Genomic DNA, 18,234 nt, shown 5'->3' on the forward strand with positions numbered 1-18,234 from the left:
TTTCAGAGCATCTCCTTGCAGGACACTGAAAGCTACCTCTCCCCTCCCATCACCTGTTCCCTTAGATGGTAGTTGGCGGCCCTGGCAAATCACCCTGAGCCCTTTGCAGGAACACTGCGTTCTAGGCCCTTCATCAGTAAGCATGAGGGCTCTTGGAATCAAGTGTTATTTCCCAAAACCCTACTTGCGAAACCATCCGCTCCTCTCCAAATGCTTTTTTCATGCTTGCAGTCCTGCCCATGCTTGTCCTCTTTACTCCACCCTGAATTTCCTTTCCTGGGCTGTCCTGTCTTCATGTCACAGTTCTCAGGATGGTTGTGTTTGTCACCAGGAAAAAGAGGCCAACATCTGTGGAGCTGCTGGTTCTAACTGCTGCAGGCTTTCCCAGGGCTCTGGCTCCAGGGCTGAGCAAGGAGGTATTGGAATGGGTCCAGGGGCAAAAGGGGTAGAGGGTGGTAGGTTGGGGGTCAGGGCAAGGAGTTGGGGCCTGTTGGGTCCAACATAGGGTGGGTGAGCTTGTCCTAGCTCAAAGATTAGGCTCAGCTCCTGTGAAAATGGGCTTGGTAGTGGAGCTAAGAGCATGAACCAAGCCTGTCCTACCTCTTATCTTAGCATCTCCCACCACACGGAACTGCATCCTCCAGATAACATTGTCTCATATTCCTTTGTCTTCACCCCTGTCTTCTGCCCCCAGCCAGGTCTTTCAGTTGCCCCCATTCGTCTTGCGTGGACCAGCTGTGTTCTCCTGACACAACCTTCAGACAAGGTCTGACCTTGCCTAGGTATGCTTCCTCCCTGCCCCCACCTACCAAGTGCTTCCTGCTGCCCAGAAATAGAATCCATTCCTGGGCTACCCCTGTTCTCGCCTCCCATCCTCTCTTCTGTTCAGAGCTTGCCCTCTTTTTTTTTTTTTTTTTTTTTTTTTGTGGTGCTGGGGGTTGAACTCAGGGCCTTGTGCTTGCAAGGCAAGCACTCTACCAATCAAGCTATGTCCCCAGCCCAGAGCTTGCCCTCTTTCACCCTAGGTTCCTCTCTCCCTTTGATGGCTACTCCTTTCATCTTGCTTCTACTGACAGGGTTTTGGGGTTCAGTTCTTCCAGGTTACCTGGGAAAGGTTGGAGCCTCTGGTTTGTTACTGGCTGGGAAACCATTCTTGTTCACCCCAGGAAGATGAGATCAGAGACAAGGAGAGCAAGGTTAAAGTCAGCATGAAGGTGGGGGCTGGAGAGAAGACCCATGCAGTCACATCAGAAGTGAGAACTCCTTTCCCTACCCAGGATCCCAGGCGGCCCTTTCCTCCTGCTTCCGGAGGAACAGGGGTCTCTGAATCATGGTTCCTGGGCCACCTACCTCAGGGCTGTCAGCCCTTCCTGTGTTTCCCTAGAGCCTGAGTCTGTTTTCTGCTCACCTGGGGAATGGGGGTTCAGGATAAAATGAGGGTTTAAGAGACTGTGCCGGGGATGCTGTCCCTTTTATTCTACCCTCTTTTCAAACCTAATCCTCAGAGGGCTGGTTCTGATGCCCTTCGCCTTTAATTCATCACTCCACAACCACAGGGATCCTGGAGGCTCCCCTTGACTGTCTGAGGCTGTCTGTGGGAGTCTTTGTGCCCCTGAGGGAGTGCTATATGTGGGATTATTGTTTTCACATGGCTTCTTGATTCACTGGCTTGGTGCTCTAGTTATGGGAAAAGATCTAACCTGCTTGGCAGAGAAGTCTACCCTAAGTCTGGTGAGAGCTGGGGCACGGTGATCCTGCCTCAAGTAGAAGATAGCTTTTGAAGCAGGAAGCCCTGTCCAGAAGCCTGTTTCTGTGCCAGAAGGGACAGCTACACTTACTGGAGTATTTGCTGTATTCAAGTAGTATGTATGTATATCCTGTTTATTTTTATTTATTTATTTAGTTTTTGTAGTGCTAGGAATTGAACCCAGAGGTGCTCTACCCCTGAGCAATATTTCCAGCCCCTTTTATATTGTATTTTGAGACAGTGTCTTGCTAAATTGCCAAGGCTGGTCTTGAATTTGGCAGTCCTGCCTTAGCTTCCCCAGGGATTACAGGCATGTACCACCGTGCTCTGCCAAGTACTATATATTTGGTAGCTCATTCATCTTCACAGTAACCAGTGATAGTTACTGTATTGTCCTCACTCTATCTAGAAGGAATCTGAGATATGGAATAATCAGCTAACTTGCCTTAGATCCCTCAGGTGCTGAGTATCAATCAGGACTCTGACTCAGGCAGTTAGGATTCAGGGCCCCTGAGCTTAACCCCACACCACATTCAGGCCTGGGTCATGGTTTGTTATTGGAGATGACTCAAGAGGGAAGAACCTGCATTAATTTTACATGACTTCAGACTTCCTGAGGTCTGTTTGTTTGGCAAATTTATTGAACATCTTCGAAACACAAGATCCAAAGAGTATTAATACATATTCATTCAACAGACTTTTAATTTCATTTTTCCCCTTCAGTGCTAGGATTGAACCCAGGGCTTGCACATGCTAGGTAAGTGCTTTATCACTGAGCTACATCCCCAGTCCCAGCAAGCAATTTGTAATATAAAATTTTATTTTTACAAAAGTTATACTTACTCCTTAGGAAAATATTTTAAAACATACAGAAAAAAAAAATCCAAGGAAGAATCATATATGTTATTAGCATCAAGAGATGATTGTTGCTAATTTGTGTGTGTGTGTCTGTGTATTTACATGTACACCTTTGCAAAATCAGTCATGTTAAATACTCAGTTTTGAATCCTGCCTTTTTTTTTTTTTTTTTTTTGTGGTGCTGGGGATTTGAACCCAGGGCCTTGTAGCTTGCAAGGAAAGCACTCTACCAACTGAGCTATATCCCCAACCTCCCTTTTCTCTTAACATTGTAAAAAATGTTTCTCAAGTGGCTACTGGTTTTGGGCTTCAGAAGAATCATGCAAAGCCCAGTGCTTCTGTAGCCACAGGCAGGTGAGCTGTGCAGATGTGGCAGACAGGGCAGCAGACAACTCTGGGGTTTGGGGAGGATTGTAGGCTCATGGGCCATGGTGGGTGTGGAAAAAGCAATGATGGCGGATGGGAAAGGCATCCCAGGGAACAAAAGCAGCAAGGTGGAGATCCAGAGGACAGGTTGTGAGGCCATGCTGGGTTGTGAAGGGCTTTGCTAGCCATGCTTAGGGTTGGAGATGTTGAACGACTTCAAGTGGAGAGCAACCTCAGATTGGCATTTTAGAAAGATTACTCTTTCTGTACAATTTAGTCATGTGATTTGAATTGGGAGGGGGCAAAGTGGGGAGACTTTCAGAGTTAGCCAGGTGAGGCATGATGAGGGCTTGAACCAGAGTTGGCAGCAGCAAGAAGGAATGAACAGGAGACTGATTCCAAAGAGATTTAAGAAGTCGAAAGGGCAGGAGTTAGTGGCTTTGCCATGTGTCTTGCTTTCATAGCGGGCATGCCTTAACCAGTCTTTAAAATCTGGATTGTCTTTTTATTATTGAGATTTAATGTTAAATTTTTTTGAGTTGACACATAGTCATTGTATATATTTATGGGTTGCAATGTGACATTTTAATACATGTATACAATGTGTAATGATCAGGTCAGGGTGATTTGTATATCCATCATCTCAAATATTTATCATTTTTTGAGAACATTCAAAATCCTTTCCGATAGCTATTTTGAAATGTATGATTAATTGTGGTCAACCACAGTCACCCTGCTGTGCTACAGAACACTAGAAATGATTCCTCCTATCCCACTGTACCCTTACGCCCATTAATCACCCTCTCTCCCTCTATTCCTTTCCCCTCCTTGACCAGAGTCCTGAAAAGAGCATTTGCAGTTGGGCTTGCTTGCTTTTGTACTGCTGTCCTTACTTAGAAGGGTATGCCCAGGCTAGTCCAGCGGGCCTGGGAGGAGAATGGAAGACCAGTGGAGGAGAGCCACCCCAGCTAAACCTCCCAGCCAAGCATAGAACAGAGACCCAGATGACGCACAGCTTCGTGATCAAGGCCAGCCAAGATCTGCCAATTCACAGATGCGTGAGCTGCAATAGTAAATGATAGGCAATTTAGGCCCCTACTTTGGGAATGATTCGTTAGGTGGCGTTTGCTAACTGATTGGAAAACGTCCTTATTCTTGTGTCAAATGATCATCTGGGTACTGGGCACCATGCCGGGGACTGGGATGGCAGTGCTGAACCAGACAGAAACTCAGGTTAGGGGTGGGGTGTGTGTGAAAGGGGAAGACAGAGTGATTCAGGGCTTCTGGCTTCTAACTGAGTGCATAGTGATGTCATTAATCAGGATGGGGTTAGAGGAGGAAAATAGGTTTGGGGAAAAAAGAATGAGTTTGATTTAGGAAAGAAATTTCAGGAGGTTGTGGGACATTTAGATGGAGGTGTCCAGGAAAAAGCATGATATAATCAGGTGTGTTGGTACACACCTGTAAACCCAGAGACTTGGGAGGCTGAGCCAAGAGGATCACAAGTTCAAGACCAGCCTCAGCAATTTAGCGAGACCTTGTCTCAAAGTAAAAAATAAAAGGGACTGGGGATGAAGCTCAGTGGTAAAGTGCTCCTGGGCTGAATCCCCGGCCCCCCTTCCCCCCAAAAAAGTGCCAGGAAGACCACAGGGTGATGATGCATAAGGGTGAGCAGGTATTGTTGCAACATGGCCTGTGTTAGCTAAATAGCTAAAAGATGAGGCCGGCATTCCCAGGCAGGTGGGCGAACTGCAGATCTCATCTTGTTAACCTCTCAGTCCCCTGGCCTACCTTGGAAAAGGGTTGACACATGTCAAGCCAGGAGTTCTTTTGAAGATTGCAAAGCTTTCCTATTCTTTTTTTTTTTTTTTTTTTTTTTAAATACTGGAGACTTGTGCATGCTAGGCAAGCACTCTACCACTGAGCTATATCCCCATCCCTTTTTATTTCATTTTGAGACAGCATCTCACTAAATTTCCCAGGCTGACCTTGAACTTGTGATCCTCCTGCTTCAAACTCCTGAGTTGCTGGGATTGCAGTTGTGCACTACCATGCATGACTAGAGCTTCCCATTTTTGTTACAATCCTGAACTCTCCCATGTCACCCTCTGCCTAAATAGGACATATCATTTAGAGAGTCCTGCTCAGGAGAGGCCTGCACCAATGACTGCAAAATAGGACTATAAAATAGCTACTGATCTCAAGGATTTCACAGACAATATCACAAGGGCATGCACATCAAAAAGTAAACATGGTGGCATCTGATAATGGGCCAAATGAGTGGTCCTGTTGCTCTCTGGTAGAAGAGGAAGGAAAAGCTGAGAGGCCTGTGGCCAGGGCAGGCTTCAGGGAAACAGGGTGGGATGAGAACCAGTCCCTGAAGACTGCTGGGGTTTGAAAACCAGGAGGGGCATGGAGAAGGAAAGGGGAGCACTCTCTCGATCCACTGGTTTCCCCTCAACATTGAAACTAAACACCAAAATCCCATTTAATGTAGCAGTTAAAGGCAAAATGTGACCACAATGAGTACTACTTTAGATATCTCATTAGGATGGCCATTATCAAGAAAAAAAAATGGTCAGGATGTGGAGAAACTGGAACAATTGTACGCTGCTGCTGCCAATGTAAAATGTGAAGAACAGTGTGAAAGTTCTTCAGAAATCAACCACAGAATTACCATAAAAGGTAGGCATTCTAGTTTTGGATACAGACCCCCCAAATTGGAAGCAGGGTCTTAAGAGATGTTCATACACCCATATTCATAGCATTATTTACAGTAGTCAAAAGATGGAAGTAGCCCAAGTGTCTGTGAATAGATGAGTGGACAAATAAAATGTGTTTGAGCTATCTGATGGAATTTATTCAGCCTTAAAAAGGAATGGGATTGAGATACATGCTTCATTATGTGGAGGACATTATGTTAAACGAAATAAGCCAGTCACAAAAGAACAAATACGTATGATTCCACTTACAGGAGGTACACTTCAGTAGTCCAGTTTGTAGAAACAGACAGTGCTGAGGGAAGAAGGAATGGGAAGTGTGTTCCATGGGAACAGAGTTTCTGTTTGGGATGATGAAAAGGTTCTGGAGATGGATGGTGGGGATGGCTGCACAACAATGTGAATGGACTTAATGCCACTGAACTGTACACTTGAAAATGGTTAAAATGATGAGTGTTTATGTACATGTTACCATAAAAAGAGAGAGAGAGAGGTGATAGGGTGCTTAGATTTCAGAAATTTGAGTGACATAGAACTATTTGAGAAGTGAGGGGAGACATGGGATCCCAGGGAATGGACAGCTCTTCAACTGACCACAGATGATGATGATGATGATGATGATGATGATGATGATGATGATGATGATGATAAAAAGTCTGAGTGCAGCAGACATCCCCAAATAGTTGCAAAGAGTTGTTCAAAGGAAACCAGTGGGTTGGGTTGTTCTCTTCCAGTCATTGCTCATGCCACAGCCTAAGGAAGAAAAGAAAATACAGTAATGAACATGGAGTAAAGTCAAGAAGACAGTAGGTGTGGGGCATCTCGGGGTCCACCTGTAATCCCAGGCTCTGGAAGCTGAGGCACGCAGGTCCCAGGTTCCAAGCCAGCCTTAGCCACTTAGTGAGGCTGTAAGCAACCTAGTGAGACTCTGTTTCCAATGAAAAAATAAAGAGGGCTGGGACCATGGCTCAGTGGTTAAGTGCCCTTGGGTTCAATCCCTGATACCAAAAAATGTGAAGAAAAGAAAGAAAGGAAAGGAAAGGAAAAGAAAGAGAGAGAGAAGACAGAAGGTAGCCAAGGAGGAGGGGAGAAAGGTAGAGGCAGGCATGATGAATCCCCTCCACCCTGGTCACCCCTGGGGCTTCCTGCCTCATGCGTCTTCTCTGTGTCCCCAGCAGCAGGCCCCAGTCGGCACCATGGCTTCTGCTGAGCCCCTGACGGCGCTGTCGCGCTGGTACCTGTACGCCATCCACGGCTACTTCTGCGAGGTGATGTTCACAGCCGCTTGGGAGTTCGTGGTGAACTTTAACTGGAAGTTCCCGGGGGTCACGAGCGTGTGGGCCCTCTTCATCTACGGCACCTCCATCCTCATCGTGGAGCGCATGTACCTGCGCCTGCGGGGCCGCTGCCCGCTGCTGGTGCGCTGCCTCATCTACACGCTCTGGACCTACCTGTGGGAGTTCACCACGGGCTTCATCCTGCGCCAGTTCAACGCCTGCCCCTGGGACTACTCCCAGTTCGACTTTGACTTCATGGGCCTCATCACCCTGGAGTACGCCGTGCCCTGGTTCTGTGGGGCCCTCATCATGGAGCAGTTCATCATCCGAAACACCCTCCGCCTCCGCTTTGACAAAGACGCCGAGCCTGGGGAGCCGGGGGGACCCCCAGCCCTGGCCAATGGTCACGTCAAGACTGACTGATTCTGGGGGGAACACGCGGGAGGGCTTGGGGAAAGTCTCTCATGGAACCCATGGACAAAGAGACCAAGCTGGCAGGGTTACCCCTTCTGTTCAGCACAAGCCCTGCCCCAGCTGGGCCTTAACCCAGTATGGCACACGCAGCCCCATACCCTCCAGGTGGGATGGTGTTAAGGGGTGGGGTGTCTAGGCAACAGAAGGACATTGGTAAGGGTACATGGATCTTGGCCCCAGTCCAGGGGCTGGTGGCAGGAGGCTTGTGACTAGGCGACGGTTGACTGTTGGCAGAAGCAGGACCTATCCTGGCTAAGGGTTGTTGAGAATGGGGCAGCAGGTGGGAGGCAAGCTCTGCGGAGGCTTTTGGGCTGCTGCTGCGGTCACCTCCCTCCCACTCGCCTGGATTTAGCTGGGCTTTGGCTGGTTCCATTAGGCAATATTCAGGTGCTTGCTTGCAACCAATACCTCCCTGGGGGCCTGCTGAGCTGCAGCCTAAGAAAGATGGGGCAGCCAGGAGGCTGCTTGCTGCCATGCTAGTCTGCAAGGGCTGGGAAACCTTCCCCTGGCTCCTCTCCCCTCCCCCAGGGCCCTGCGCTGCTCCCTTGGCCTTCTGGGGGCCCCGTGGTGCTGGATTCCCACCAACCTTGGGCTTTGGGAGGTTTCAATCCCTGCGTGTTCGGTGGCGTTTCCCCTTTTCTCTTTTTTTCAAGGCCTTTGCCACTAGGACCCCTTTTATCCATGTCAGCCACCATACCTGCCCCACTCCCAACTTCCTAGCCGACGCAGAAGCAGCCAGAGGTGGAACCCTGACATAGACTCCACCTGCCTTTTCCTGGTCCTCCATCCATGGCTGTCACTGGCCTGATGACTGGGGAGGCCCAGTCACCAGTTCTGCCTCTCTGGCCATAGTCTGGTGAACAGTGTTCCCCTCCCTGCAGGGGCCCTACTAAAAGTGAATGGTGTCCCCCAGTGCACAGTTGGGCCAGGAGGGGCCTTGTGTATCCACATTGGGACCGAGAGGCAAATTAGCTGATGGGGGCTGGGGAGGCAGAGCTCTAGGTCCTATTGACTCTGACTGGTTTATGTTCCAGGCAGTGTCTAGCTTTCTAGGGGACAGAGGAGCAGGTATCCAGCATTGGAGACCAATGGAGAATGAGGAAGGAAAAGAGGAGAGTGGAAGGACTAGTTCTGGTTCTACCATGGCCCCAGCTCTGTAGCTGAACCTCAGGGCTGCCCCCCACCCCCAGCTAGGCTGCCCTTTGAACTCGCTCCTCAAACAGTGTTAACCCTGCCATGCTCATGGGCATGTCATCTTGATCATCTCTCTTTTCTCCTGTGACAGGTCCATTGCCGGCAGTGGACAGGTGAAATCCTCCCTCCAGGCCTTCTGGCTCTGTCTGCCTATACTGAGGAGAGGGGTCCATTAAAAAGCCAACCATTCCATGGAACATGGTTTCATCTTGACCACTAGGACTGAAGTAGAAATTAGTCTTCCCCTTCTTATAGATCATTAAAAAGTGACTACCGCCTGGGAGAGAATCTCTTGGTGGCAGCTCCCCTTGGACCCTGCAGACAGCAAGGATGTCCTTGGCTGGGAGAAGGTCTTGGAGACTTGGCCTATGGCAGCATTTTTCTGAGTTTACCCTGTCCAGGGCAGGATGTAAGGTGTTTCCCTGTCCATTTCCTGTGCAAGCTCCTCAAATTGAGAACTACATCCTGTGGGGGATAGTCCTGCCTTTGATTTTATTGTGGCCCTAATTCTAGGATTTTGGGGGTTGCAGGGAGTCGGACTTCCAGGGGGGGTGTATTGCTGTCCATAACAGATGGTTCCCTATTGCTGGGCATCATTTCTTTGGTCCCCCCAATTCTGTGGTGTCTCATTCTCTTGCACCCTAACAATCCCCCAGCCACCACCTTTACATTCCCCTCCTACAACTGAATTCAGTGGCCAGCTTGCTGAAGTCTCCCAGCACAAGACCTCCCTACCTGACAGCTAGAGCAAGCCCTTAGATGGCCCTCCGGGTCTCACCACTCCAGATGTTGCCTTGTGGGCATTCCCTGGTCCCACTTTCTCTCCTCATCCTATAAATATCAAATGCAGGAGTTCCTGGAGTGAGCATGCCTGCCTGGCACCATTCTGCATTGTGGGCCTAGGTATCCCATTGCTCCTATGGCCTCTTATAGGGCACAGAGCCCCCAACAAGAGAGCTACAACCCATGGCCTGACCACAGGATCTGCAAAGCTCAGATCTCGCCAGGAGTAGTTGAAGAACTGTTGCTTTGGGCTGGGGGCAGTTATCTTCAGGTGTCCGATCCCTTAGTGCTCAGGGCCTTAAAGTTTGGGGTTATTCTAGCCCTGCCAAGCAGTGAGGGTGCTGGTGGGGAGAGTCTGCTGGCTCTTTAGGAACCTCTGGTATCCTGGGCCAGTCCAGACCATGGCAGCATCTCTTGAGTTACAGATTGCAGATGTGCTGCTTTGCACAGTTGAGTTGCTTTGAATGTCTGCTAGGTTTCCTGTGCCAGTGAGTCACAATGGCCTATGCTTATTCACAGCAATAATACTTAGGGGGTGCCCATGAAGCCCTTTTGTCCTGGTCCCTCGCTCTGCATGGGTCTCCTGGTGAGGCAGCTGCGGAGTGGTCAGCTCATGTGAGAGCCTGTGCTTAGGAAGCTCTGCACCAGGGGAGGCAGGCTGACTAGAGAGGCCTAGTCATTTAGCTATGGCTAAGGCAGGGAGAATGCCTTCTACCCCGAGGCCACCCAGACTCCTTGGAGCTGCAAAAAGGGGCTGTTGAAGTGTTGGGACTGTCTTCCCATTGGGCAGCTTTTGAGAAAGAACATGACCGGTTTGTGTGCCCATTGCCTGCTGTGTCTCTGTTGGTCTCTGTCTTTTCCTTTTCATATCTAAAAACATAAAATATACTGGTGTTTGTGTTCCAAAACTGGCTCTGATCCCTTTCTTCTACAGTGGAGCTCCTTTCCCAGGGGTTACGGAAGGCCTGGCCCTTCAAACCCTGGCATCACTCTCTCCTAAGCCAGGAGGGCTGCCATGGGGGTGGGTAGGTGACACTCCCTGCCAGTCATTTTCACTGGCTCTGCTCTGACCCTGTCTAGTAACCTGATTTCACCCCGGTGCACCCTGCCTCTTGTGTAGCATAATTCTGGTTCAGTCTTTTGTGCCAGACCATGAGGCAGATGAAGAATACTGGGAAGTCTACAGGTTGGCTGCACCTGCCCATGAGACGAGCTTCTCTTGAACACACTGGCCATGACCTGTAATGTCCTATGGTGTGGGAGGGCCTGAAGGAGGAAGCCAAGGGTGTCCCAGAGAGCTAAAAGATCATAGCTGCTTTGCATCACATTGAAAGGCATGCTTTGACAGAAACAGCTCTGCACTCCTCCCTGACAACTCTGCTTTCCCTGAGAAGTGCCTTTATGAGGGGTGGAAAATCCTGCCCCACTTTGTGCCCCTCTGCAATATTTAGTTCTAGCTCCTCCCCCACCGCGCCCTTGCCCATTTTCCTACATCCAGGAAGAGGATGGAGGGGTCAGGAGCTGCTCAGTCCCTCAGCTAAACCAAATGGCCTGACCCCTACTATCGCCTACTATTCTCAACAGTATGCGATATAATTTACTGGGAAGGCCCTTGTTTTGCACCCACTCACTTGAAGGTATTCGCTGCTTTGAAAGATTTTCCTGTTACAAAAATGAGATCACAGAAAGCCCCTGTAAGTCATCTACATGTCAATATACATAAATCTATAAGGTGGTTTTCTTAGAGTAGGATTTTATGGAAAGAAAGGCAAACAGTGAAACAGTTTACTTTATGGAGCTTCGGAAGAGGCAAGAGGCAGGGCCCTGACTCAGCAGACCCAAATCTCTTCTTAACTAGCTGGCTCACGGGTGCCTTCCTCTCTCAGTGCTTTTTCTTCCCCCTCTGTCCCTCCTTCACCCAGTCCAAAGGGACCTTCTAAGGACATCGCACAGACCAAATGCCCTGGAAGACAGTCAAGGATCTGTATCTTCTGCAATCTGCTTGGTCTTCACAAAAACCAAATGCTTAATAACTGTGAATAAGCCAGGCGTGATATCGCACACTTGGGATCCCAGAAGTGGAGGCAGGAGGATCATAAGTTTGAGGCCAGCCTCAGCAACTTAGACATTGTCTCAAGATAAAATAAAAGGGGTTGGGGATGTAGCTCAGTGGTGGAGCACTCCTGGGTTCAATCCCCAGTATCTCCAAAAATAAAACAAACAGTGAATAAATGACCAGAACCTTGGCTTTTATTCCTGGGTGGTGATCTCAGAAGAGTGCATTGTCCATACTGCATCCATGGAACTGGTGGACTGCTTTGGTTTGGTGGGCAGGGAAACAGGTACAGAAAAAAAAAGTCACTGACCAAAGGTTAGAGTAGCTGGGTCCTATTTTAACTGTGGCTCCTTCCACTGCTAGCACTGTGACCACAGGTCCTGTGACTGTGACCAGGTGTTGTGCTGAGTGGTCTACAAGCATTCTCTCATTTTCTCCCATTTCAGATAAAAACCTTTATGTCTCTATTTTACAAAGGAGGTCTGCGGGTAATCAGTCTGAAACCTTGAATTTACCTCATTTCTCTGCAAATCACCCTTTCCTTTCCTTGAGATGAGGTCTCACTGTGTTGCCCAGGCTGGCCTTGAACTTGGGATTCTCCTGCTTCAGGCTTCCAAACGTATGGACTATTGGCATGTGCCACTTGCACCCAGTTTTGCAAATCTCTCTGGTTTCAATATAAGCAGAAGACCTTTCAGGGGGACTTTGTGACCAGTCAGATGCCCCTCTGTACTTGATGAAATTCTGGATGCCTTTAGAGTTCAACTCACATGCCTTTTGAAATTTCAATTGTAAGGATCCACCAGATGGTGAAAGGTCCCCATTGAGGCTGAAGCTTCTTAGATAGAGATTGGGGTTTCATTAGTTTCCCAAGACTGCAGTAACAAATGACCACAAATCAAGTGACTTAAAACAACAGAAATTTATATCTCACACCTCCAGATGCCTGAAGTCTGGACTCAAGGTGTCACCAGGGCTGCAGTCCCTGCAGAGTCTCCAAGGGAGAATTGTTCTTTGCCTCTTCCAGCTTCTGGTGGCTGTTGGTGATGGCTGGCTCCTGGGCTTAGGGCTACATCATTCCAATTTCTGCTTCCACACACACATGGCCTCCTCCTTTTCTGTTTTGTGTCTCCTCTTTTTCCCTCTTCTGTCTTTTATAAGGACACTCACTGCATTAGTTAGCTTTCTGTTACTCTAACAAGTACCTGGGATAATCTGTTTAAGGGAGGGGGCTGGGGATGTAGCTCAGGGGTAGAGCACTGGCCTGACCTGGCATGTGCAAAGCGCTGAGTTCAATTCCCACTACAAGACAAACAAAAACAAAACTAAAGAACAGTAGATTTCATGCCATAGACCCTGGACCTGTGGTGAGGCAGTACTGCATGGTGGGAGTTCATGGTGGGGGAAACTGCTCACCTCCTGGCAGTTTGGAAGAAAAGAGAGAGAACAAAAGAGGAGCGGCCAGGGTCCCCTGCAAGGACACACCCCTCCATGACCCGACTTCCTTTCACTGGCCCTGCCTCCTAAAGGTTCTACCCCCTCCCAACAGTGCCACAGGCTGGGGAACGAGCTTTCAACATACAGGCCTTTGGGGGACATTCAAGATCCAAACCATAGCACCTACCATTGGATTAGGACCCATTCAGGCAATCCATGATGATCTCATTTCAAGATCCGTACCTTTTCCAAAATAAGGTTAACATTCACAGGTTTCGGGAATTTGTGCCTGGCTATCTATTGGTGGTAGGGGTGTCAACCCACTGCAGGAGTAAGCGAGGAGATTTTATCCTGCGCCCACTTTGGAATTCCATTAAGAGCAAGAACTAGAAGTGCACTGTGAGATCATCTGGGAGAGGATGTGGGATTTAGGTTAGGACAGAGCTCTGCATCCCAAGATGCATCTTATACCTATTGTGGTTTTCTATTTCAACGCAGGTCTGACCATATCACTACCTTCTTCAAACTCTTTAATGATTTCCTGTTCCCTTAGGCTCAAGCTCACCACCTTAGCAAGGCTTACAAAACTTTGTGGTTTGCTCTGATTTCTCACCTTCCCCTCAGCCCTCCAAAATCAGGGAGACTGACTTGTTGCCCCTCCAGCTCCAGCTCACTGCTCTGGGCCTCCAGCCCCTGTGTTCCCTCTTCCTGGAGCCCACTTATTCTTTTTCTTAGCCCAACTGGAGACTGATGAGCTCACATAAAGCCAGAAACATTGGTCCTACTGACTGGGAGCCTTCCCAGGCCCAGCTCTGAGGTTTCTTCAGGCAACCTGAGGATGGAAGCTGTCTCCCTGGACACTCTCATGGGACAGTCACCAGCAAGAGTAGCTCAGCATTTCCAGTGCTGTCAAGGCAGCAACTTTCGTTGATGAGGTTTAGTTTGAAACCTGGATGATGATGAGCGTCAGCAAGGGGAGAGGGAGGAAGATGATTTCATGCAGAGCAAACAGCTGGTACAATAAACCTGGATGGTCTGAGGTACAGATCAAAGGCCAGTATGGCTGGAGTTGGTGAGAAAGGGGGTGAGGAGGAGCACGGGTGTGGGTGACAGAAGCAGCAGAAGTCAGAGTCTGTAGAGCTGTGGAGGTTTGAGGCAAGGAGAGTGGGGAGAGGGGATGTGAGAGCCCAGTGGCAGTCAGCTTTCCATCACTATAACAAATACCTGACATAATCAGCTTAGAAAGAGAAATGTTCTATTTTAGTCCACAGTGTTGGAGGTTTCAGTTCATGACATTGGCTCTGTTGCTTTGGGCCAATGGCAACAAAGTACATCATGGTGGGAGTGTGTGGCTCTGCCACTTAGTATCTGATTGACATTTAACAAGACACTGAGCCCCTCTGGTACTTCATTCAGTAAATCTGGTTCAAATTTAGTCAGTTTTGTTTAATTCCTTCAGAGTACATTCTAGCTTCCCCCAGGCTGAGTGCAAAAGTAACTACATAGAAGATTTAGAGTAACCAGAGGGGGCATTAGATCTCAGTTTGGCACTGCACAGCAAACATCTTAAAGTGAAATATTAGATATCTATAGATATCTAATTGTGACCAGAAACATTGGCTTAGACAGGAGGATTGCAAGTTCAAAGCCAGTCTTAACAACTTATAGAGACCCTAAGCAACTTAATAAGACCCTGTCTCTAAATAATATTAAAAAGACCTAGAGATGTGGCTCAGTGGTTAAGCACTCCTGGGTTCAATCACAGGTACCGAAAGAGAGAGAGAGAGAGAGAGAGAGAGAGAGAGAGAGAGAGATGTTGTGAAAAGACTAGACTTATGGGGGCCAGGCCAGTGGTGCACATCAGTAATCCAGCAGCTGGGGAGATTGAGGCAGGAAGATTGCAAGTTTGAGACTAACCTTAGCAATTTAGCAAGGTCCAAAGCAAATTAGCAAGACCCTGTCTGAAAATAAAAAATATAAAAGAGCTGGGATGTGGCTCAGTGGTAAGCACCCCTGAGTTCAATTCCTAGTACAAAAAAAAAAAAAAAAAATTGTGGGTATTGCCTTTGGGGGATTTTTCAATGGCCAACTCTGGTCTACCTCCCTGTTGGTTGGAGAGTGACCAGCCTTCCCAGTTTGCCTAAGAATAACAGGCTTTCTAGGACATGGGACTTTTGTGCCCAAACTGGGCCAACCAGGATAAATTAGGGACTCTAGTTAATAGAAGCATAAAACATCCTTACAGTGCAACTTAGTTCCTGCTTTGCAGAACAACCCCTCTCTTGTTGGACATGGTCTTGGTGGGTTCTCTCTGCAGGTCAAGGATGGATTCATGTCTCAAACCAGAGAAAACAGCTTCCAATAATTCTGCTACTTGGATCCTTGGAGGTGTCTGCATTCCTGTGGTTTTCTCAGGTTGTTCTTCAGTCTTTCCTTTGACTCTGTGAGGTGCCCCTCATGGCTTTCCAATAAATTTCTTTTTGGTTTATGTTAGTTGGTTCTACTGCTTGTAATCAACTCTCTTCTCCACTCTGTACATCATTGAAAACCTTCTGTATGTTGACAATTCAGATCCTTGCTACACACCCCACTTTTCAAAAAATATCTGACCATCTCCTATTTTCTGGTTGTCTTCAGTCCTCAAATTCTCCCTTTCTATGCTTCATGAGATGCTGTTCATGCCTCGAGCTAAAGTATCTCCTTTCTAATCCCAATAGCTTCTCTAGGAAACTCACCTGTTCCAGTCTATGATCAGCACCCCTTCACCCATTCCTGAGTCCTGTGTCGACTCTGATAAAAGCTGGAGGAATCTCCAATATGGGAGTGCCCAAAACTAGGTCCTTCTTTAGAAATTGTAAAGGGCCAGATCTTTCAAATGCTATAGGTACCCCAAGATGTAGACCTGATGCATTTGGGATTGATCCAATATTGTTGTCCTTTCCTGCAGTAGGGTCCCCAGGAATACTTCAGAGGCAGGTGATCAAGGTCAGCTAATGTCCAGGGCCTCCTACCTTCCCATTGGCAGCTCCTGCAATAATCTGACCTGTAAAAGTCTGTCTGGACCTCTTCAACACCAAAGGTCCAAGCCTTTTCTTTGGATCCCTTTAGAAATAAAAACAAAATAAAATCAGGTGTTGTTTTACTGACTTCCACTCAATCTGGTCTCCCAGGGTCGCAGGCCTGCTGACCAGCAGGACCAGATGGCACCTTTTTCAGGAATAGCTCATTGTTTCTGCCTTTGCATGGGTCCTGAATATCCTAAGAAACAACTTGTCTTCTTCTGATTGACATATCTGGGCATCCCTTCTAGTTATTTCTGTATTTTCCCTTCCTGTGACTCTGCTGAAGGCACTTGACCCAATCCTGGCTTGTATTTCATCTCCTTGTGACTTTGTTGTCTGGGAAGAGGATGACAGTAAGATAGGGAGAAGGATTAGGAAATGGAAGGAGCTGGATTGCTTCACATTCGTGATTGTTTGCAGACAGCCCCATTCTGGAATGTGGCCACTCCATACACTGCTGGGAACTTTCTGGTTGCCCAACGAAAGGATTGATAACCCAGGCTTTGGAGTGATTAGACCTGAGTTTGAATCCCAGGTTCCTGACTCACTCGGGCATGTTACATAATTTAAGCATCATCTGAAAACAGGGCTAATAATAGTTTGAACTCCCAGAGGGTAGAGATTAGTTGAGACAAAGAGTGTCAGGTGCCCAGCAGCAATCAATGTTGGATATTGGGAGAAATATTTTCCTTCCTTAGTCTCACAAGTAAAATGCAAACAGGTGCCACTCCAATGAGCATTTCTGGCTTCTGGCTGGTTGATCATGATGACTAAGATCATGGGCTTTGGAATGCATCTGATCTGGCCTGGATCACTTATTATTTTAACTAGAAGGCAAATTGCTTAAGCTCTAACACACAAGTTTTTTCATCTGTAAAATAGAAATGAGAAACCTACTCTATAGGATTATTGTGAAGGTTAAGTGAAAAAAAAATATGTCTAATCTACTTAATACGGGTCTATGATCCCTTACACAACAGCCATCAGATTTTACAAGACTCTTTGTATTCAAATAAAGTAATACCATTTATAGGCTGCATATTTTATAATTCCTGAACTAGGTGTGAGTCAGAACACCACAAAAACATTATTTATACACCTATGAATATCATGCACCTGTGAATATCAAGGTAAATTGAATTGCCTTATCTTCTTACCTGGTGACACAGGCAGGGGAAGTAGTCTAATGTCTATTTTGTAGGTAACAAACTTAGGGTCAGGAGTGTGGGTTATTCAAGATCACATGATCCAAAATTGTCAGCACTAGGATCCCTAGTTCCTCTGATGGTCCGTCTCAGGAACTCCCATGACACCAGGCCCTGTTATAACCATTTCCTTTGTCTAATGAACTTGATAGGTTGGGGGGAGAATTTACTACACAGTCAAGTTTTCTTCTTGTCTTTCTAGGTAGATTTATATTTCAGCATTCTTTTTCAGATTCTGCTTTTCCCACTTTGTTATCTGGTATATATTTCTTTGTATTGAAATAGACAATATGCTTGCTTTTAAATTAACTGTAGTCTCCCAGAATCTTAATACAACCTGATTAGCTTAGCTATTCCCCAATTGCTGGGTGTCTACATGTTTGCAATTTTGCACTGTTCTAAAATAATGCTTTAGTTCTTCACTTTAAACTTCGTCTAGGGGATGAGCAAGCAAATTGATTTGAAATCACCTGTCCCCTGAGCTCCCCACTGGCTGGCAGCCTTTGGGAGATTGTCTTTCCAGCCACTTTGACTGTATAGTTGTTGTTCCCAATCAACTAATCAATTAGGGTTTATTGAGCGTCTAAGTAGAAAACAGCATGCTCTTTGGTGCTTGGAGACACAGAAGCACAGGCAGCATCTGACCCCCAGGAAGCTTACATGTAACCAGGGAGGCCTTTCAACCTCACATCCAGCTGTGTTTGCATCTGGCCAGTGAGTCTTTCTAGGCAGGGCTGTCAGGATGGGCCTCAGGGTGTGATGTGTGGTGAAAGCAGGAACTTTAAATAGGCCTCTGATCTATTCCCTCGCCTGCCAAGGGTGCTGTTTCCATTCAACAAGAGGGTACTAAAAATGAAAGAGCAAATAGGGAAAATAAGCCTATGGGTTCTATGAAGTTTTCTGTAATACATCAAGCTTTGCTATCAGACTCTAATGGTCCAGTGAACCACTAAAAATCAATAGAGGGAGGCCAGGTGCAGGGTGCACACCTATAATCCCAGTTACTCAGGAGGCTGACACAGGAGGATTACAAGCTCAAAGCAAGATTCTGCAAC

The 18,234-nt window shown here is 47.4% G+C and overlaps 1 protein-coding gene across 14 annotated transcripts in view; it reads left to right on the forward strand.

Annotated features, from left to right (window-relative positions):
- The window catches only part of TMEM229B (transmembrane protein 229B), a 41,853-nt gene extending 31,526 nt beyond the window's left edge, over window positions 1-10,327 (forward strand). For 2 of the 14 annotated variants that reach the window (XM_079127182.1, XM_079127184.1), the window contains 3 exons: window positions 332-416; window positions 695-782; window positions 6,870-10,327. In XM_079127182.1, the coding sequence (XP_078983308.1) occupies window positions 6,888-7,391 (504 nt within the window). In that variant the 5' untranslated portion in view covers window positions 332-416; window positions 695-782; window positions 6,870-6,887 and the 3' untranslated portion in view covers window positions 7,392-10,327. Of the gene's footprint in view, window positions 1-331; window positions 417-694; window positions 783-1,091; window positions 1,254-1,303; window positions 1,867-6,866 lie in introns of those variants that run through there. The other 12 variants (XM_079127183.1, XM_079127176.1, XM_079127175.1 and 9 more) reach the window with 12 other exon arrangements.
- The last annotated feature ends 7,907 nt before the right edge of the window (window positions 10,328-18,234 follow it).

Source organism: Sciurus vulgaris (genome assembly GCF_902686455.1).
Source record: "Sciurus vulgaris genome assembly, chromosome: 2".
In the NCBI taxonomy this organism is placed as follows: Eukaryota; Metazoa; Chordata; class Mammalia; order Rodentia; family Sciuridae; genus Sciurus; species Sciurus vulgaris.